At 44.1% G+C, this 22754-nt stretch overlaps 2 protein-coding genes across 2 annotated transcripts in view; one reads left to right on the top strand and one right to left on the bottom strand.

Annotated features, from left to right (window-relative positions):
- Positions 1 to 22754, bottom strand: part of LOC149437659 (uncharacterized) — a 61823-nt gene that overhangs the window by 24956 nt on the left and 14113 nt on the right. Inside the window, exons 7-10 of the mRNA XM_089660793.1 lie at positions 15203 to 15380; positions 13622 to 13743; positions 7579 to 7726; positions 402 to 617 (exon numbers count right to left, since the gene is read on the bottom strand). Coding sequence (XP_089516919.1) covers positions 402 to 617; positions 7579 to 7726; positions 13622 to 13743; positions 15203 to 15380 — 664 coding nt within the window. The remainder of the gene's footprint in view (positions 1 to 401; positions 618 to 7578; positions 7727 to 13621; positions 13744 to 15202; positions 15381 to 22754) is intronic.
- The window catches only part of LOC149437658 (protein kinase C delta type-like), a 66505-nt gene continuing 44572 nt past the window's right edge, over positions 822 to 22754 (top strand). The window contains exons 1-2 of the mRNA XM_089660791.1: positions 822 to 1006; positions 8953 to 9029. The gene's annotated coding sequence lies outside the window, so the exon portion shown is untranslated. The remainder of the gene's footprint in view (positions 1007 to 8952; positions 9030 to 22754) is intronic.

The following is a 22754-nucleotide window of genomic DNA, read 5'->3' as shown; positions in this document are numbered from 1 at the left end:
TCACTGATGTAAGGGGTGAGTGGAGATCCTAAGGAGGGGGGGGGGCACTGATATCAAAGTTCCCTCCTTATATCAGTGTCCTCACTCCCCTCTTACATCAGTGAACCCCTTTACCTTAGTGTATTCACTCTGCAGATTCTGGGTAAAGGGGAACTCTGGTGTAGGAGGTTCTTTGGTCACCAGAGCCCCCCTTACATCAGGGAAGGCAGAGCTCCCCTGTAATAAAGGGCCACACAACAGGAGTAAAGGGCCCTAGATCGGGTCAGGGAGGTCCTTCATGGTTTTTGTACTGGGGCCCTGAAGGTTCCAGTTTCTCCTCTGCCTCCTATCACAGAACGTCTCATATCTCCCTCATCACAGACTCCCCCCCATATCACAGAGACCCTCATATTACCGCCCACCTTCACGCCATACCACACAGTGCCCGTGCGGAGTTGTAGTCCGCCTGCGATTGGCTGTCGATCTTTGACCACCGGAAGGGGTGTTTCCGGATGTGGTGCGATCCTGGCGCGGATCAGAGTGAGTATCGCGGAGTGTAGGTGTGTACCGCAACACTCACTCCGCTCCGCGCTGCTCAATCTCTCCGCTCCAGGATCGCACCACAGCCGGAAACGCCCCTTCCGGTGGTCAAGGACCGTCAGCCAATCACAGGCGGACTACAACTCCCGCAGACCACCGTTGCCGCCCCTTTGAAGCGTCAACTTTATGGGATCGAAACGCTGGTGAAGGACGTCTCCGGGCATTCTCCGCACGGGCACTGTGTGGTATGGCGGGCGGTAATATGAGGGGGGTCTGTGATATGGGATGGGGGGGGGGGGGGAGTCTGTGATATGAGGAAGAGAAGAAACGAACCTTCAGGCCCCAGTACAAAAATCCACGAAGAACCTCTCAGACCCGAGCCCAGGGCCCTCTACTCCAGTTGCGGTGCTAGAGTTGTCACCTCATCAATCGAACACATATTAATATACCCAGGATCTGAGGATAATTTAATACAGATAAGGACTAGGTGAGTTTAATTACCTCCTTAATCCGCCACAGAACCAGTGTAAATAATATGCTTTTGGGTTTAAAAGGATGAGGTATCAACACTATGCGGGGCCTTTATTACAGGGGAGCTGTGCGCGGCCCGGTGTCTGGGGGGGTGCTGCGCGCGGCCCGGTGTCTGGGGGGGAGCTGCGCGCGGCCCGGTGTCTGGGGGGGGGAGCTGCGCGCGGCCCGGTGTCTGGGGGGGGGAGCTGCGCGCGGCCCGGTGTCTGGGGGGGGGGGAGCTGCGCGCGGCCCGGTGTCTGGGGGGGGGAGCTGCGCGCGGCCCGGTGTCTGGGGGGGGGAGCTGCGCGCGGCCCGGTGTCTGGGGGGGGGGGGAGCTGCGCGCGGCCCGGTGTCTGGGGGGGGGAGCTGCCCGGTGTCTGGGGGGGGAGCTGCGCGCGGCCCGGTGTCTGGGGGGGGGGGGGGGTGACTGACTGCCACACAGAGCTGTCACACACTGACCTCCTGCAGCCTTTGGTCCTCCTCCCCCGCGCCCCTTCCTTGCAATCACTTTCAAATATGTCACCACATCACTGCACACGTGACCAGCGACCCGCCCCTCTTCCCCCCACTCAAGCCGAGTCCGAACAGAGCTCAATCCATTACTAATCAGCGGGCTCTGAAACTTCCTTTCCGCAGCCGGCCGATTAGTAGTGGTTGAGCTCAGCTTGGGCAGGCGATTGGTCCGTTAATCAAGTGCACAGGGGGGGGCGTGGTGGTAGAGGAGGCCCGGGGACAAGTGTCGTTTTAATGGGCACTTTTCTGCTGTTTAAAGACAGTAGATAACTGTCCTTTTTTATTGGCTACACTGAAGTCTTGAAGCTATGGACATTACCAAAGACTGGGTTTCCTCCTTTCTGATGTTTTGCCAGGCTCTAACTGCAGCGGCCTTCAGTTGTTCCTTGTGGGTCTTTCTGCCTTTTAGTTTTGCATTCATCAAGTAAAATGCATGCTCAATTTGGCCGAAATCAGGTGATTGACTCGGCCATTGCAGAATATTCCACTTTTTTTCCTTAAAAAGCTCTTGGGCTGCATTGGCAATGTGTTTTAGATCATTATCCATCTGTACTGTGAAGCGCCGTCCAGCTTTGCTGAATCTGGGCTGACAGTATATCTGTAAACACTGCAGAATTCATCCGGCTGCTTCTGTCTTCTGTCACGTCATCAATAAACACCAATGGCCCAGTGCCACTGGAAGCCACGCATGCCCATGCCATCACACTGCCTCCACCATTTTTTACAGATGACATTGTGTGCTTTAGATCATGAGCTGTTGCAAGCCTTCCCCACACATTTTTCTTCCTGTCATTCTGGTACAGTTTAGTGTTCGTTTCATCCGTCCAAAGAATGCTTTTCCAGAACTTGTCTGGCTTTTTTTGATGTTTTTTGGCAAGGTCTAATCTGGCTTTTCTATTGTTCAGGCTTATGAACAGTTTGTACCTTGTGGTGAACCCTCTGTATTTGCTCTCGTGAAGTCTTCTCTTGATTGTAGACTTTGACAATGATACGCCGACCTCCTGGAGAGTGTCCTTCACTTGTCTGGATGTTGTGAATGGGTTGTTGTTTACCATAAAGAGGATCCTGCGATCATCCACCACTGTTGTCTTCCGTGGACGTCCATGCCCTTTTATGTTGCTGCGCTCACCAGTGCATTTTTCTTTCCTCAAAATGTACCAAACTGTTGATTTGTCCACTCTTAATGTTGCTGCCATCTCTCTGATGGATTTGTTTCATTTTTGAAGCCTTACAATGGCCTGTTTCACTTGCATGGACAGCCCCTTTGAACGCATGATGCAGGTTCACAGCAATAGATTCCAAATGCAAATACCACACTTAGAATCACCTCCAGACCTTTTACCTGCTTAATTGATGACGAAATAATGGAGTAGCCCACACCTGGCCATAAAACAGCTTTTGATTCAATTGTCCAATTACTTTTGGTCACTTGAAAAAGGGGGGTGGCTACTCTTAAGAGCTGTAATTCCTAAACCTTTCCTCTGATGTGGATGTACATACCCTCAAATTAAACCTGAGAGTGTGCACAGTCAGCCCATATCCATTATATAAATATAGCTTGAATATGTTTTGGTAAATACCTGAAATAATTAAAATTGCCTGTGTCCAAAGACATATGGACCTAACTGTATAGTGTATATATTGCGACAGCAGTCATTTTGTGACTGAATGTTATTAAAAATTACCTTTCCTTCTACACCGCTGTAATTTTCTGTAAAATGCAATATGGATATCTGATGGTGTTCTGTACACAGAACAACCACCAGCAACCTCATTTCCTGCTTGTGTGATTGGCTCACTGACTTTCCCAGAAGTCTGCACTAAGATACGAGTCAGAATTCAGCCATCTCTTGCAACAAAAATGTCTTTTGGTGAGATACTCCCAATAGGAAATGATGTCTTAAGGGATGCAGACCCTGCAATTTCCTCATTAGAGCCCTGCAGGTGCAGCAGCTGATTGATAGTAATAAAACGTAAATTGACAGCGCTATACAAGTACCTGAAATAAATAGGAATCTGCAACAAAGTTTGTTATCCTTGCAATGTACATAGATCACTCCGAGGGGTAGTTTTTTCCCAACAAAAGTGGAGTTACTCTTTAAACGTTTATTTTTCACATTGCGCTGTTTACCTCCTACTCCTCCCTGCCTGTCACCAGCACCGCACCAGGGAACTAGCAGGAAGGAGAGAGACCTTGCAGTGTGACGAGCAACGGTTCAGTGCTCGTTAGGAAGGGGTGTGATTTGCTGCGTGAAAATCACGACAAAACCGTACCACGTTTTAGGTGCCATTGAAAATAATGGCACCTGAACCTGCATTTTGCGATTGCGAGCAAAATTGCAGCCATTCTGCTGTGATCCCAAAACGCCCAGGTGGATGGAACCACTCTGTTTCACACATATGTGATTCTGGATGCGTTTTCAAACTCACATTCGCATGACAGGCCAGATATGTGTTTTTGTTGAGGTGGTTCACACAGATGAGATCCACACGCATTTGATTTTGAGTACTATTACGAAAAAAAGGGTCTTGTGCGAGTTTGTAGCGGTACGTTCCAGACTCATAAGAGTAGAAACAAGTGTTCACTTAGGATTGCTATTGACAGGAGTTTTTGCATTGAAGTGGGAGCCGGTTTTGCATTGAAGTCAATGGGAAGTCAATAACTTAATTTTTTTTACCTGGTTTTTGGTTACAGTCCCAGGACACACAATCTAAAACCAGAAACAGAAAGCAGAAGGGCGCAGAGAGAGTGATGTGTGCAATCTGGATTTACCTGGATCCACTTAAAAGAGAAGTATGGAATTTTTGTATATTTTTTTTTTTTAAAATCCTACTTGCCTAAGTGGATGTAGCATCAGGCCTCAGTGGGAGCAAGTACCTGTCAAAACCAGTTAACCCTCACCCATTAAAAAGTGTCAAATATGGCAGTGGAGGGGGGATGCAGACAAGCGGACATTCCCCTTTTGGGTGGAGCTCCGCTTTAAGGTGCAGCGGAATAGTTGAATATTGCTTTCTACAAGGATCATTGGAGCTTTCCATGTTAACCCTTTAAATCCCTGGAGCTGGACTTCTTTAAGAGCAGCAGGACTTTTTATTTTGCTTTCCATGTTAACACCTGATAACCCCGAAGCTGGACTTCTCCTATAGGAGCAGGACTATATTTTTAAGAACATAAGAGCAGAATTTTTATTGTATAAGAGATTTATAGTTGATCTTGTAATAATATGGGATGGAACTCAGGGAGCATTGGAGGAATATATTCAGGATGTGGGGAGGAATTCATTTAATATCTCTTTCACCGATAATATTAGTTCTACGGCTATACATTTTTTGGATTTAATCATCTTTAAATATGAGGATAGATTCTGTACCCGTACTCGCTTTAAAGAGGTAGATAGAAATGGGTACATCCCCAATCACAGCTGTTATCATAGGAGGTGGTTGAGTGCAATTCCAAAAAGCCAACTAATTAGAATTAAACGTAATTGTGATGATAATAGGGATTTTGAAATACAGTCTGATATGTTGCTACAGAGGTTTGAAGAAAAAGGTTACAAGATGGAGAACTTAATTGATACAAAAGAACAAGTCAAAAAGATGAACAGAGATGATTTATTATGCACAAAAAGCAGGAAAAATGATAATTGTGATCTAGCCTTTATCACTGGGTTCTCTAAACAATATAAATTATTAGAGAAAAATATTGGTAATCACTGGCCTATTTTAATGAGAAACGATGTATTAATCGATTTATTGCCTAAGAAGCCAGATTTATTTATAGGAAACCAGCAACCCTTAGGAGTAGGCTGGTAAAAAATGTCCTTGATGCACCCTTGACGAAGCTTACTTTTTTAGATAGAGTGGGCTTCTTTAAATGGGAGGTGCTTAGCATGGCTATGGGAGGTGCTTAGCATGTAGGACTATGAAGGGGGATAAGAATAGAAAGAAATATACGCATTTTCAGTCCCGGTCTAATGGGATGTCCCATAAGATTGGAGTTTTTCATGTGGAAGTACACACGTAACGTATCTGTTAGAATGTCCATGTCACCTCCAGTATATAGGGAGAACCACCTCATCATTATAGGTTATTTCACAATAGAGATCCATGTTCGTTGCTGTTCTGTGGCATAGACAAAATCACAGCCCCTTGGCGTGGTGGTGATTTGGTCAAGTCTGTTTCACAGAATGAAACAAAATGGATTTATCAGTTAGTCACATTGGCCCCTAAAGGGTTAAATGTGGACATTGATATAAATTGTTTTCTTTCCAATTGGTAGAGTTCCATCTGGTTTTGTAAAGATTTATGGTGTTTGGGCATTAAGATTTTCAATACATTTTTATTTTATTTTTAATATTATTTTTTTTTTTTTAAATTTTTTATTTTTAGAATTATATTTTTTTTATTTTTTATTTTTATTTATAATTTTTCTTAATTTTTATTTTTTTTATGTGTTAACCGCTTGCCGCTCTGCCACTGTATATATACGTGTGCAGGGCAGCAGTGGAGCGCAAAAGCACGTTTTAAAACGGGCTCTGCGCTCCCGACACTTTCGCAGGTAGGGGGTGCGCGCGTCCCGCCGACCCGCGGGTGACACGATTCGATCCAGGAGGGATCAATCATTAGATTTCAGCCAGTGATTTCTGGCTGAAATCAGATGATCGGTCCCTGTCCTATCCTGTGTTGACATTTACACAGGGCAGGATATGATGTCATTCTTCTCTGCCTGGACACATTCCGTTCAAGACAGAGAAGAAGACACAGTAAAAGTGAGTACAAAGCGCTACACTAACAGTTAGAACACACCTAGGACACATTTAACCCCCTGATCCCCCCCCCCCCCCAGTTAACCCCTTCACTGCCCTGTCACCAGTGTCACTGATCAGTGAACCAATTTTTACTGATCACTGTATCAGTGTCGCTGGCAACTTCCGATAGTTTTAGCGCCCCTCCCAGATAGCGCCAGATTGCCCGCCAGTACACCAGTAATCCCGTTTAACCCCTTGATCGCCCCCCAGTTAACCCCTTCACTGCCCTGTCACCAGTGTCACTGATCAGTGAACCAATTTTTACTGATCACTGTATCAGTGTCGCTGGCGACTTCCGATAGTGTTAGCGCCCCTCCCAGATAGTGCCAGATTGCCCGCTAGTACACCAGTAATCCCATTTAACCCCTTGATCGCCCCCCCCCGTTAACCCCTTTACTGCCCTGTCACCAGTGTCATTGATTACAGTGAACAGATTTTTACTGATCACTGTATTAGTGTCACTGGTGACTTCCGATAGTGTTAGCGCCCCTCCTAGATAGCGCCAGTTTGCCCTCTAATGCACAGGATTTTTTTTTACCAAAAACATGTAGCAGAATACATTTTGGCTTAAATTTATGACTAACTTTGAGTTTACGATATATTTTTTATAGCTGAAAGTAGAAAATATTGTTTTTTTTCAAAAATTTTGTGGTTTTTTTGTTTATAGCGCAAAAAATGAAAAGCGCACAGGTGATCAAATACCACCAAAAGAAAGCTCTATTTGTGTGAAAAAAAGGATGTAAATTTTGTTTGGGTACAGCATTGCATGACTGCGCAATTATCATTTGAATTAGTGCAGCGCCAAACAGCAAAAAAAGGCCTGGTCATTAAGGGGGGTAAATCCTCAGGTGCTCAAGTGGTTAATATGCATATAATATTTTTTCTTTATAAATTCCTTTTTTTTTAAATATATTTTTGTCTTTTTAATATAATTAAAGATTTTTAGAATGTGGATATTTATATCTGTAAGAGGCATTGTTATAATTGAGCGGTGCTTTAATTCTCCATGGGACTATTTTGAAATATTGGAATACCGTTTAATTAGTGATTGTTCGTTGTAATGTTATCCTGCAACTGGAATGTTGTATTGTCATCTAGTCGGTTTTTGTGATGTGATCTATATTGTAAAGGGATCCCGCATGAGAAATGGCGGACAGCTGAATCTTCCTGGTTAATAGTAGTTGACCAATCCGGAATAGGGGGGGGGTCGCAAACATAGTATATTAACGGCTGAAGGCCGGAGTATTGTCTGTGAAAACGCCCTGGAGAAGGGGCGAAACGTGTTGAAGCACTTTCGGCTTTGCCGTCCAAAGTACCACGTCACTTCTGGTGAGTGGAGCGCCAGCCGGTGTCCGGTGCCGTCAGGTGCTATCTTGCTAGAGGGAGAAATCAACCATGTCATTACATGCTGTCATCGATTGCTGACTGTGAGATCTTTACCCTGGCTATGTGGCAGTTTGGCTTCAGACACATTAAACAAATGCTGATTACATTCTTTTAAGATAGTGATCTTTGGTCGCCCTGGAGGTTGGAGGCTGATTTAAATTCCAGTTTGGATCTCTGAGGCATTGAGAGAAAGACGTTAGTCTTACCTACAATTTGGGATTTCTACTTGCAGCTTGAGATTGGAGGCTGATCCGAAGGGATCTTGGATTCCGAGTCCAAAATGTAAGGCGTTTCATTCACCTATATCTGGTGAGTGCGGTGTGTGATTATAACAAACGGGTGTGACTACTGGTCAAGGGTCTCGGAATAAGGACTTTATCCTATCTAATATATTTGGAGTGGGACGATCTCAAGAAAATATTAATAATTTTTCTGCATTAATTGAGTCTTGGGATGTATATTTAATATCGGTTTGCGCTGTTTTTTCTGTCAATGAGTGCCTACAAGTCCCGGCAGCCTTAGCGGCTTTGGGCTTGTAGTTGTCAATGAACTACCTCGATGCTGTGGAGCACCGTGATAGGTCATTGAAGCTTCCTGTCGGTATATCTGCTTGACCGTACATCCTGTATGGCAAACCGATATTCTGACAGGTCTACAGGAGACCTGCATGGCATCAGCGATCTTCTGATCTCTGGTGCAATGCTTTCCAGGCTCCTTTGGACAAAAATAATAAATGCACATTTGTTTACCTGCAAAAAAATGTGCATTTATTATTTTTGCCCAAAAGGTGAACTTGTTTTTTAACCACTTCAGGTCCAGACACTTTTACCCCCTTCCTGTCCAGGCCAATTTTCAGCTATCAGTGCTATCACACTTTGAATGACAATTGCGCGGTCATGCAACACTGTACCCATATGAATTTTTTTGAGACAGATAAAACTTTATTTTGGTGGTATTTATTCACCACTGAGATTTTTATTTTTTTTGTTCTATAAATGAAAAAGTCCCAAAATGTAAAAAAAAAAAGTGACTTCACACGGACAGTAACGTGTGGGTCTGTTAGCGGAGCGTGGTGATGGTCGCCGCCGTTTTGGTACACCCTGGAAGTATAAACCCATATCAATACATGTGTTTGAGGCCTGATTTCAACTGATGTGATATAAGTGTTCATTTGGCATTTCTTTGTTAAAGTTTGTGCTCTCTCTTTCTCCTCTAGAGTACGTCTGAGCTGGCTGATTTTCCTGTGAAAAGGATTACCAGTTTCAACACTACTGAAATCATTTCGGTTATAAGGTAGGAAGGCCATATTCCTGTGATTGGTGTGATTCCATCATCTTGGATATCTATTAAGGGCCCTGGGAGTGTGAGGCCTGAAAGCTGTGTGGCCCCTTGGTGTCTTGCCGTGGAGGTGAGGAGGCATTTTAGCCGGTGACGGATATATCATTCATTTCACCCAGTTGCTTTGTTCGTTTGGAGTTGGTGGTCTATTTACATGGACTTTATGTCGATTTGATGATCGCTTATATTTATTTTGATGGTCACTCATTTGTTATATGTCACAATGCTTTAAATTTTTATTTTGTGCTTATTGACGCACGTTTATTTCCACTGCGTTTTTCACTGGCATCAATCCTGATTATAAGGTGCATTTTTAATTTCATGCACCTTGTATGGTTAGTTTTGCACATATATTTTTTTGCTTTTTGATTGTCACAGTTTTCTTTGCACTGCGCTTTCTGTGCCATTTTTATTTAGGACGTGTTAGTCCAATTATATTGAATACATCATTTATGTTCACTTGTTGATTATTGTGCATGTTGTTTTCATCACAATCTATATTGCACTTAGTTTGTTCTGGTTTCAGGCCTTTACATTTTTATGTATTATTTATGATGCATTTATAGTTTCATGCACCTTGTATGATTAGTTTTGCACATACAGTCCGGTCCATAAATATTGGGACATCGACACAATTCTAACATTTTTGGCTCTATACACCAGCAAAATGGATTTGAAATGAAACGAACAAGATGTGCTTTAACTGCAGACTGTCAGCTTTAATTTGAGGGTATTTACATCCAAATCAGGTGAACGGTGTAGGAATTACAACAGTGTGCATATGTGCCTCCCACTTGTTAAGAGACCAAAAGTAATAGGACAGAATAATAATCATAAATCAAACTTTCACTATTTAATACTTGGTTGCAAATCCTTTGCAGTCAATTACAGCCTGAAGTGTGGAACGCATAGACATCACCAGACGCTGGGTGTCATCCCTGGTGATGCTCTGCCAGGCCTCTACTGCAACTGTCTTCAGTTCCTGCTTGTTCTTGGGGCATTTTCCCTTCAGTTTTGTCTTCAGCAAGTGAAATGCATGCTCAATCGGATTCAGGTCAGGTGATTGACTTGGCCATTGCCTAACATTCCACTTCTTTCCCTTAAAAAAACTCTTTGGTTGCTTTTGCAGTATGCTTTGGGTCATTGTCCATCTGCACTGTGAAGCGGCGTCCAATGAGTTGTGAAGCATTTGGCTGAATGTGAGCAGATAATATTGCCCGAAACACTTCAGAATTCATCCTGCTGCTTTTGTCAGCAGTCACATCATCAATAAATACAAGAGAAGCAGTTCCATTGGCAGCCATACATGCCCACGCCATGACACTACCACCACCATGCTTCACTGATGAGGTGGTATGCTTAGGATCATGAGCAGTTCCTTTCCTTCTCCATTCTCTTCTCTTCCCATCACTCTGGTACAAGTTGATGTCGGTCTCAACTGTCCATAGGATGTTGTTCCAGAACTGTGAAGGCTTTTTAGATGTCGTTTGGCAACCTCTAATCTGGCCTTCCTGTTTTTGAGGCTCACCAATGGTTTACATCTTGTGGTGAACCCTCTGTATTCACTCTGGTGAAGTCTTCTCTCGATTGTTGACTTTGACACACATACACCTACCTCCTGGAGAGTGTTCTTGATCTGGCCAACTGTTGTGAAGGGTGTTTTCTTCACCAGGGAAAGAATTCTTCGGTCATCCACCACAGTTGTTTTCCATGGTCTTCTGGGTCTTTTGGTGTTGCTGAGCTCACCAGTGCGTTCCTTCTTTTTAAGAATGTTCCAAACAGTTGTTTTGGCCACGCCTAATGTTTTTGCTATCTCTCTGATGGGTTTGTTTTGTTTTTTCAGCCTAATGATGGCTTGCTTCACTGATAGTGACAGCTCTTTGGATCTCATCTTGAGAGTTGACAGCAACAGATTCCAAATGCAAATAGCACACTTGAACTCTGGACCTTTTATCTGCTCATTGTAATTGGGATAATGAGGGAATAACACACACCTGGCCATGGAACAGCTGAGAAGCCAATTGTCCCATTACTTTTGGTCCTTTAACAAGTGGGAGGCACATATGCAAACTGTTGTAATTCCTACACCGTTCACCTGATTTGGATGTAAATACCCTCAAATTAAAGCTGACAGTCTGCAGTTAAAGCACATCTTGTTTGTTTCATTTCAAATCCATTGTGGTGGTGTATAGAGCCAAAAATGTTAGAATTGTGTCGATGTCCCAATATTTATAGACCTGACTGTATCTTGTGCCATTTGATTTTGGCACAGTTTTCTTTGTTTTTTTTGCTCTTTTATTTAGGATGTGTTAGTCCTATTTTATGTTGAATACATTATTTATGTTCACTTGGTGACTATTGTTCACGTTGTATTTCATCGCAATCTATATTGCACTTAGTTTGGTCTGGGTTCAGTTCTTAACATTTTTATGTATTATTTATGTGCACTTGCTGATTATTACTCACGTTGTCTTTGTGACAGTTCATATTGCACCTAATTAGGTCTGGATTCAGGCCTTTATACTTACCACCTTTTTTGGGGGGGTTATTTTTTCTGTCTCCCCACTCTTCGCATTATTGTGTCCTTAGTACTAGTATTTCATTTTTATTTAGATTTTGTGCTGCCCCCCCCATGTGAGAGCAAGAGAGTTCAATGAGTGTATGTATATATGATTCTCTCTTTCCCTTTCTTTCTGTTCTCTCTCTTCCCTTTCTCTTTCTGTCTTTCTCTCCCTCTCTCTTCCCCCCCCCCTCTCCTTCTCTCCCTCTCTCTCCCCCCCCCCTCTCTCTCCCTCTGTCTCTCGCCCTTTTTCTCCCTCTTTCTTTCTCTCTCTCTCTCCTCCCCCATCTCTCTTTCTCCCTCTCCTCCCCCATCTCTCTCCCTCTTCCTCCCCCTCTCCCTCTCCCTTCTTTCTGTCCTCTTCCCTTTCTCTCTCCTTCCCCCCTCTGTTCCCCTTTCTCCCTCTTCTTCTTTCTCTCTCGCTCTTGCCTCTCTTTCGCGCTCTTGCCTCTCTTTCGCGCTCTTGCCTCTCTTTCGCGCTCTTGCCTCTCTTTCGCGCTCTTGCCTCTCTCTCTTCCCTCTTTCTTTCTCTCTCCCCTACTCCCTCTCTCTCCCCTTCTCCTTCTCTCTCCCCTTCTCCCCCCTCCCCCCCCTCTCCCCCCCTCTCTCTCCCCCCTCCCCCTCCCCCCCTCTCTCTCCCCCCCTCTCTCTCCCCCTCCCCCCTCTCTCTCTCCCCTCCCCCCTCTCTCTTCCCCCCCCTCTCTCTTCCCCCCTCTCTCCCTCCCCTCCCCCCTCTCTCTTCCCCCCCCCTCTCTCTTCCCCCCTCTCTCCCTCCCCTCCCCCCTCTCTCTTCCCCCCCCTCTCTCTTCCCCCCTCTCTCCCTCCCCTCCCCCCTCTCTCTTCCCCCCCCCCTCTCTCTTCCCCCCTCTCTCCCTCCTTCTCTCTCTCTCTCTCCCTCTCCTCCCCCATCTCTCTCCCTCTTCCTCCCCCTCTCCCTCTCCCTTCTTTCTGTCCTCTTCCCTTTCTCTCTCTCTCCTTCCCCCCTCTGTTCCCTTTTCTCCCTCTTCTTCTTTCTCTCTCGCTCTCGCCTGTCTCTCTCGCTCTCGCCTCTTTTTCGCGCTCTCGCCTCTTTTTCGCGCTCTCGCCTCTCTTTCGCGCTCTCGCCTCTCTTTCGCGCTCTCTCTCTTCCCTCTTTCTTTCTCTCTCCTTCTCTCCCCCCTCTCTCTCTCCTTCTCTCTCCTTCTCTCTCTCTCCCCTCTCCCCCTCTCTCTCCCTCTCCCCCCTCTCTCTCCCTCTCTCTCCCTCTCCCCTCTCTCCCTCTCCCCTCTCCCCCCCTCTCTCTCTCCCCCCTCTCCCCCCTCTCCCCCCTCTCCCCCCTCTCTCCCCCCTCTCTCTCTCCCCTCCCCCCTCTCTCTCTCCCCTCTCTCTCTCCCCTCCCCCCTCTCTCTCTCTCCCCCCCCCTCTCTCTCCCCCCCCCCTCTCTCTCCCCTCCCCCCCCTCTCTCTCCCCCCTTCTCTCTCCCCCCTTCTCTCTCCCCCCCCTCCTTCTCTCCCCCCCCCTTCTCTCTCTCTCCCTCTCCCCCCCTCTCTCTCCTTCTCTCTCTCTCTCTTCTCTCCTCTCTCTCTCTCTCTATTCTCTCTTCTTCTCTATCCTTCTCCCTCTCTATCCTTCTCCCTCTCTATCCTTCTCCCTCTCTATCCTTCTCCCTCTCTATCCTTCTCCCTCCCTCCCTCTCTACTTCTCCCTCTCTCTCTCTCCTTCTCTCTCTCTCTTTCTCTACAACCTGGTGTGTATGGCTTCATTTCATCTTCATCATGGCTCGCCATTCGTCACTGATAAAAGAAAAGCCATTAAAAAGTTTCTGTTCTTTGTAACTTATGTGTCATTGATAGCCCCTGCGTGGGCGTACCTTTTGCCCTGTTGGCGTTAGAGCACTGTTTTTCCTTTTTTTTTTTTTTTGCATTTTGTTTATCTGTGAAATTGATAGCCCCTGCGTGGGCGTGTTTTATTGCCTCTGTTTTATACTGTTTAAAAAATTAATAAAAACCATTGAAATAGAAAAAGTTTCTGTTCCTCATCTGAAATAGGTGCATAACATTCTCCATTCTTGTCCATGTCATTCATCTGGTCTTCCAGCTTTATCTTCTGTCTTGTCATGTCTCTGAAACCCTGTAAAAGAGAAAACAATGAAACCCACTGTTGGCAGAAATGCCTCCTGACTTCTGGGAACAATTTCCCCCTGTATGTATCCAAGTCCCTAGGACTGTGAGATATTCTCAGTCACCACTATGCATAAGCAAGGATATGGATTTTCCACTATTAGAATTGTGCAAACTCGCTTCTAAAAGTTTTATATGCGTCCCCTTATTTCACTTTCTGCCTGTTGCTATCCTCTTCTTTTTTTTTTTTTTTTTTCTTCACCATCTGCTTCCCTTTTCAGAGAGTTCACTTCCCATCCCATAGCCAAACAGGAAGTTAGAGGAAATCCCTGCAAGTGAAGGGAATCCTTTGGGGATCCCCAGGTCACCAGAACCAGGGTCCCCTTGGAAGATTCCCCTATATTACTTTTCTGGGGATCACCCATAATTTTGGGTTCTCTTTACTTTCACTTTCAATGTTAATAGTAAGCAGGACAGACATTGTGAATCTCTTTAACGGGTGCAGACAGCAATAAAAACTGGCAAGGGTTCTAACGCTCTCCACTTTATCCAAAACTAAAAAAAAGTTTGCCTTTAGTCTTACTAAGGTGTAATTCCAGGCTATATATGCTATATATAGGATATGTATATATATATTTTTTTCAAGCCATTTGCTTAATCTGGCTCCCCCGTGTCAGCCAGCGGCAGCTGCAAGGGAGAGGAGTGAGCACTAACAAAGGTTGGGCCATATGAACCTATGGTTGATGTTACCAGTCCCAGGCATTCCAGCCATTGCCGGAGCTCTTTCCTCTCCTTTTCAGCCGCTGCTGGCTGACACAAGAAAGACGGGTCACCTGACCTTACTGGAGCAGCTTGGAAATAGGTAAGTATGTACATCGTCCTTTTTTTTTTTTTTACTTACCTTCCGACGCATGAAAACAGGAGGGCGTGCCTCCCCCGCTTCCACTTCCTACCAGTTTTTTATAACATTGAAAAATGGGTGATCTTGTATGTTGGAAACATGTTCTTTGCGCTTTTGTGGATCTTTGCACAGGAGCTGTAGGGGAACAAAATAGAAAAACATAAGATGACAGTTATGGCACAAAACTGCTAAAGTCTATTTATAGAGACCTGCGGCTTCCATTCTCCACACATCACAAGAAATACTCCCCACGGTGCTGGCAATTTATATCTTGGCAATAAAAAGCAAAGCATAGTCTGGAGTCTGCGATGTGTTCTCTGCATAATGCTGCAAAGAATGCTTGGTCATAGGTGGAGTGATGTCACATGACTTGTTTAAAGGTCATGTGACAGGTTTCTACCACCACCTTGCACACTCTTTGTTACAATTATTAGAATGAATGGGGCTTTGCTTTTTTCAGAGTCCCAAAGCAAATGAAGTTTAAACCGCATTTATAAAGCACACTGGCTCCTTGGATGAGCCTAAATGTCTACTTTCCCTGTCCCGCTGGGACTGTGTCATTACGTACCTTTTCCACAAAATCCTTGAAGTCGGGGTCAGTGGGGGCCCGGAAGAATGGCACACCATGTATTATACTCAGATCGCCGAAACGGCCACGGAAGGGATAAGCATTAAAGGCAGCCTCAAATAGTAAAATCCCCAACGCAAAGTAATCCGCAGCTCCAAAATATGGCAATTTGGAAAGCCTCTGTGGGGAAAATCAGAGCGATTAGGATGTTGAAATTTACGTCCTTTTTTTTCACACAAATAGAGCTTTCTTTTGGTGGTATTTGATCACCTGCGCGCTTTTTATTTTTCACGCTATAAACAAAAAAAGGCCAAAACGTTTGAAGAAAAACAATATTTTTTACATTCAGCTATAAAAAATATATAGTAAACTCAAAGTTGGTTATAAATTTAGGCCAAAATGTATTCTGCTACATGTTTTTGGTAAAAAAAAAAAAAAACCCCAATAAGTGTATATTGATTGCTTTGTGTGAAAGTTATAGCGTCTACAAACTATGGTATAGATACTGCAATTTACGCCATTTTTTTGCTATACAGCGCTGTGCTAGTTTAACGGACAATTGTGCTGATCAGGAGAGAGAAGCTCTTCTGTCCCAATCAGCGTGTCCTGGAGCTGTCAGGGAACTAACAGAAAGCATAGCTACTGCAGCTGTGCTCTCTGTCAGCGATTGCCGTCGATCACCGGGACATAGCCGGTAACAACCATCTGTGACCCGGCGACTGACATCCGCGGCTGTGATCGGCGGGATAGGTAGGGCGGCGGCGCACCTCACGCGCGCCCCCTACCTGCTTAAAAACACACGTTTTAAAACGTGCTTTTGCCCAGCCGTGCCACCCTGCCGCCGTATTTCTACAGTGGCTGGGCGGCATGTGGTTAATAGTTGATAACATGAGAATTATGCTGACTGTTATTTACATCAATTATTTAGGTAAATGAGAAAATAATAATTTGGAACGGTGTAGAGCTGCAATCACTGTGAATGTTTGTTTGTGTTTTGGGTAGTGGTGCACCGAACCTGAAAGTTCAGGATGCATTTGGCATAACACCGAAACCAAAATGGACAGTTTAACCGCTTTCCCGCCGCCCTATAGTAGAACTATTACTACAGGGCGGCAGGGTTGCACAAATTTGCGTGTGTGCGTGTGCGTGTGTGTGATTTCCATTTCTGGGTAGGAGGCGCAGGTCTCTCCTGCCAGCAAGGACATGCTTGAGAAACACACAGCAGTATGTCTCCCTAGTAAAATAATCACAGCGCATGATGTAAAACAGCACACTGTTAACCCTTTTATCGCCCCATATGTTAACCCCCTTCCTGCCCAGTGTCAGTACAGTGTCAGTGCTTTTTATTACCACTGATCACTGTATTAGTGTCATTGGGATGTCAGTGGCAGTTAGTTCCCCCCCCCCAGTGTCAGAATGCCCGCCGCAGTCCTTCTATAAGTCGCTGATTCTTGCCATTACTAGTAAAAAAAAAAAAAAATCCAGTATATATACCGCCATTTGTGGACACTACAACTTTCATGCAAACCAATTAATTTACAATGTATTAAGATTTATTTTTTACTAGATATGTTTTATAGCAAAATGCCACCAAAAGAAAGCTCTATTTGTGGGGAAAAAAAGGACATAAATTTCATTTATGTACAGTGTTGCATGACCTCGCAATTGTCAGTTAAAGCAACGCAGCGCCATATCGCAACAAATGGCCTGGTCAAGAAGGAGGGTAAATCCTCTGGAGGGCAAGTGGTTTAAATATAGAAAATATACATATAGTAATATTATATTCGGCTTTTTAATTACTATCATGAATTTGAATACATTTATTTTAAGCACCTTTTCGTCTAATAGGCTGCTTTCACACTGAGCAGTTTTTGAAGTGCTTTCGTGTTTTTTAAAAGAAAAATAAAAAAGGCACAAGAAAAGCTTAAGAAAAATGCATCCTTTTAAATTCAGTGTATGATTTCACATCGGTCCATTGCGCTTCCCTTGCAGTGTTAAAATTCCTGCTTGCCACATTTTTGGTGCATATTTGCCGAGTAAAAAAAAAGCACCTGGCCTGGTTCGCGCCAATGCGTTTTTTTTGCAGAAACGCACTACAATCCATTTAATATGGTTTCCTAGGGGACACGTTCACATCTATGCATTTTTAAGCTGCTGCAATTTTGGAAAGTGTCAGGACTTTTTAAAACACAAAACGTCATGTTTTTGGTTCAATAGACTTCAATAAAGAAACCGCATGCAGTGCATTTTTTTACACCTTTTTCACGTGGTTTTGATTCATTTTTCATGTGTTTGACTCATTTTTTGATGCATGCTTAGCCAGACCAGCAACAAGTTGGCCAAAAAAAAAAATTTGCAAACCAAATAAAAATGTCAAAAACGTGCATGCAAAAATACAAAAAGCACTGCAAAAAGGACAGAACTCTAACTGCATTGGTGTGACCCAGGCCTGAAATGCATCAAAAACATACCACAAATGCTCACATGCTGCATTGTTGTGTTATGCATCTTTAATCTGCCCAGCAGCAGGTCTTTCCCCCCAAAACATTTAAAAAAAAAAAAACGCGAAACGTATAAAAAATGCAAAACTGTACTGCAAAAAGTACTAGACAAAATGCAAACTGCACTGATGTGAACCAGGCCTGAAATGCATTGAAAACGCAGCAAAAACACACACATTTTGTGTTTTTGATGTGTTTTTAAACAGCCGAACAAGTTAGCCCAAAAAATAAAGCATTCAAAAAACACTAAACATATAAAAAAAAGTTTCAAAAACTTCCGAGCAGAAACGCAAAACGCACTGCAAAACAGACAAAATGCAAAAAACTACAATGGTGTGAACCAGGCCTGAAAAGAGATATCCACTTACCTAACTCCCTATAGCAGATATACTGTTAGAGGGTGGCCACTGTGCAAAATCACGTAAATGTATGTGATTTTGCATTTCCGTGTAGGGGGTGCGCTTTGCCCTACCTGCGTTGCCATTGGTTGCAACGGATGTCAATCACCAGGTCTCGGCCGGTGATTGATTGCCGCTAAAGCTGAGAGGGGAAAGATCTGTGTGTGAACAATACAGATCTCTCTCCTGTCAGCATGAGAAAGCAGCATGTCTCCTTAGTAAAACAGCACACAGTGTAAGCACAACACACAGTTAACCCTTTAATCGCCCCATATGTTAACCCCTTCCTGCCCAGTGTCATTACCTTTTTATTAGCACTGATCACTGTATTAATGTCACAGGGGATGTCAATGGCTGTTTGTCAGTTCCCACTTAGTGCTAGAATGCAGTCCTGCTATAAGTCGTTGATCGCCGCCATTACTAGTATAAAAAATAAATAAAAATTCCAGTGTGTATACCACCATTTGTAGACGCTTTACCTTTCACATAAATCAGTTAATTTACGGGTTTTGGGATTTTTTTTTTTTAGCAAAGACATGTAGCAGAATACATTTTGGCCTAAATTTATGAAGAAATTTTATTTTTTTATTGGATATGTTTTAAAGCAAAAAGCCAAAAAATATTGTTTGTTTTTTTAATTGACGGTCTTTGTGTTTTTTGATACATTTTTTGAGTCACATGACCTATGACCCGCACCCTAAATGTGATAAAATCGCAGCAAATTTACTTTTTCCGGTGGCCATTACCGGCACCTTTTTTCCTATCAGCAAAATGCCAATAAAACTATTTTCAACCATTATATTTTGTCTGCTGATGATTTATCGGTGCATCCCTAGTTGGGGGGGGGGGGGGTCAAGTTTCCCTTTAACTTCTGGCGGGGCACTAATTTATAGGCATTGCCATTGCTTCCACGGTTGCTGGCTCTTATCTGCCCCCTCCGGCACCTCACTAGTGACCATTTCCTGTTTTTATTATCCAGGTGATGCTGTAGTGCACCACAGAAATTCCAGTCTATCCCAGTCCCTTTTGATGATGAACTGAGAACACATGCTTGTCATACAAGAGAACAATTCCCAAATGTAACCACTGTAGTCTCCTTGTTATCTCTCACATACAGACCTCCTAATGTAAAAACAAAAATGTGTCATTTCTGAAATGAGAGGTTTCTTAAGGCCAACAATCCAATTCAAGCTTGTTTAGGAATTTTGTATATGATGAGTGATGGAGAAAGCTGTTGGTGAGAGGATATAAAGCACCACTGGGCTTCAGGAACTCTGGGAGCAGAGAATTACATAGAACTCTGGTTAAGGAAAACTGAGCGTCCTTTCTCATTTTAGCTCAGTTGCAGAGTTTTGCGGAGGAACATTAGGGACTCTTTGACTGGTTGAACTTGTTGTCTGGAATTTTCCTTCTAGGAAAGAAATTCCTCAATCCTCAGTTTTTGAGCTATTAGGGCTTTTTTGTCTCATCCTTGAGTACAGAAATTTGTATTTTTGTATATCTTTGAGACGACTGCTTACATGGCCTAGTTTAAAATACTACATCACTCGACCGTTCCAAGTAGTTAGATTATTTAGCACTTGGTGTGAAAGAGCCCTTATACCTTTTTATGTGTTTTTGATCCTAACAATAATAAATACAGGGCTCAAAATTCAAAGTCCTGAACTACTAGCCAGGCCTTAAGAGTTACTCGCCACTAGTTGCCCCACCCCTAAACACGGCCTTGTAATTATCTCATGAAATGACACTGTTAAATGATTTATGCAGAGTAAAGTTACAAAAATAAATATATAATAACAACTTTACCATTAGCTCACAGTCCCTTTTTATATTTAGGCCTTGTAGTAACATTTGTAAGGATAATACTCAGATTACCAATAAACATTGATGTCACATTTTTTGGTGCAGCATACAAAGGAATGTTCATTGTTTCGGGGTGGAGCATACTGCAAACCCAACAACTCTCGAAATCTGAGAGTTTGGCATACCTATACTTACATTTAAAAAAACGACATCTTTTCGGTCATTGATCTTTTCTGCTCCTTTTTTATTAGTCCACTGTCACTTACAGTCCTATTGTTGTGACCATAGATTAGTGGCCATTCTTCTGGATGATAGTAGCAGTGACTAGCCCAGTAAGCCACTGAAAAAGTTATCACTGAGAGACAACCAATCAAAAGAATGTTCTTCCAAGCTGTCTCTGGATGAAGCAGCATTCTAAAGATTGGAGGACGCTGGTAGGTCTGTCCCCTTTCCTTGTTCCGTCTGTTTCTCCTGGTTCCTTGAAGGTTCCGGGATCCTCTTTACTCTAGAAGCATGTATCCAGACGTTGGAATCAGCAGTCACAGCTGTCGCTATGGTAGGTTCTCTGTACGGCAGATCTGTGGTCTTGTTTTTGTGAAGTTCCTTAACCTCTACCCGATCTCCTGGCTTGTATGGGTGGGTTGGACAATCTGTGGGAAGAGGAAATGAGAGCGACATCACCGTATACACCATTCAGCACCCTAATCAATTCCTGGAAATATCTTTCCTGGATTTATTGTAAATCACCTGACGTAACTACCAAAGGACCTCTTGTCCAGGGAGTGGGGAATGACCCGCCCATAAGAATTTCAAAGTGGGAAAGCTTGGTGACTTTATTTGGTATCATCCTCATCTCAGCCAGAACAGCTGGCTAGTACACTTCCCATCCCTTAAATGCCCCACCTGATGCCTTCCTTAGTTTTTCCTTCAGGGTTCTATTTGCCCGTTCTGCCTGACCAGAACTCTGTGGATGGTAGGGTATGTGGAACTTCCAGTCAATGCTCATCAGTTTGCCTACTTGTTGTGTAACCTTTGATGAAAATGCTGTTTTTTCGTGTGAGTCTATACTTACTGGACATCCCCATCGAGGGAAGATTTCTTTGCAATGGATTTTAGCAATGGTGGGTATCCTCTTTGTTACAAATGCTTCGGGCCAGCAACTAAAGCGATCCACTATCGCCTGCAGAAGCTTGCATCATACACTATTAGGCATGAGTGTGAAATCAATTTGAATTTCCTCAAATGGTCCACTAGGTGATCATGTCTAACCTGATTGGGGGTTCCAGCATTGTTTCTGATGCATGTAACTCACAGTGCTATTTGTTCTTGTGTCTGTTTAGTAAGATTTGGAACACAATCTTTTCTTTATTTCATCTTTCACTACCTGCCATCCCCCGATGTCCTATGCCATGGAATTGCGCTGTAATAAGAGGAGCGCTGTGCGGTACACGGGGAGGAGCCTGAACATGGCGGCCGAGGAGAGCGCGAGGCAGTAGCTTCCCGCTAGGCTCCGCTTCCCGACCTCCCCAGGGGCCCTCTAGATGTATGTTAAGGAGGGGCAGACTCACCGGAGTGCGGAAGGCATTGGTGGAGCAGCCGGAGAATCGGTGATGTGAGGAGCAGTGAGGTGGAGAAGGAGATCGATCCCCCCGAGCTTCACGTGACGACGAGCCGGGTTGCTGGGAGACGAGGTGACGAGGCGGGACCACGTGGTAAACCGCGGAGGATCACTGGGAGGAAAAGAAGCCGGCCGGCGTCCCGAGGAGAGCAGGAGGTGCTGGTTCGCTCCTGGCTTCGTTCCCCGGCTTGCTGTATGGGCTTAGACCCAGGAGACCCAGCTTGCTATTTAAGGATGGACCCCAAATAGAAGTGGGCTATAAAAGAAAGACCCAGGAGACCCGGAGGAATCCCCCTGAGGACTGAGCGTCTGAGGAAAGCCCTCCACCCGAAGAACGTAGAAAGAGAAGGGTGAGTGAGAACGGGTGGGGCTTACTGTGTGCTGTTATCCTTTGTGGCATAGAGGAGCAAGGGGTGAAGGAGAGGAGGGGGGGATTCCCAAGGGTCATGAAGTGGTGAAGAGAAGAGGACCAAGGAGACTTAGAAAAATAAAGTAAAAGGATAAATAGTAAGGCAAGGCTGGGTCACAAAATATAGACATTTGGGATCTTCCTGTCTTGAGCATATAGAAGAAAATAAGACCCATAGAGGACATGAAGAATAAAGGAAGTGGGCTCAAAGGGTCTCAAACGGGTACGATTAAGAAATATACATCCCAAGGAAAGGTCCCAAGGCGCAAGCGAAAAGGGTGAAATGGAAACTAGTCTGGGAAATAGCCCTAGATTATCATTGGGCATGAATAGTAGCTGTAGTCAACAAATAGCGGATATTATGAAGAAGAGAGAATCTGACAGTGAATTACAAGTACCAAATAAGAAAGAGATGACAGAAATGTTTCAAAGTTTAGAGAAAATGATAAAGCATGACAAAATAATTAATTAAAATAAATGACAAACATTTTTTTTTTTTTTTTTACACAAAGTTGTCATTTTAAATTATTTATTTCTCGCACAAGTCATGCATATATGTGGAATTACACCCCAAAATACATTTTGTTACTTCTACCGAGTATGGGGATAGCACGTGTGTGAGACTTTTTGGAAGCCTAGCCACATACAGGAGCCTGAAAGCCAATGACCACTTTGAAAGCCTGAAGGTGCGCAACTTCCTCATTTCACTTCCTCAATACCTATTACAGTTTCGAAGGCCCTGACATGCCAGGATAGCACCAACCCCCCCCCCCCCCCCCAAATGACCCGTTTCTGGAAAGTAGACACCCCAAGGAATTTAAAA

The sequence above is a fragment of the Staurois parvus genome, unplaced genomic scaffold (genome assembly GCF_062004578.1).
Source record: "Staurois parvus isolate SC_StPar_1 unplaced genomic scaffold, SC_StPar_1.0 ptg001274c, whole genome shotgun sequence".
In the NCBI taxonomy this organism is placed as follows: Eukaryota; Metazoa; Chordata; class Amphibia; order Anura; family Ranidae; genus Staurois; species Staurois parvus.
Note: the sequence above shows the minus strand (reverse complement) of the source record. Positions and strands in the feature narration are given on the sequence as shown.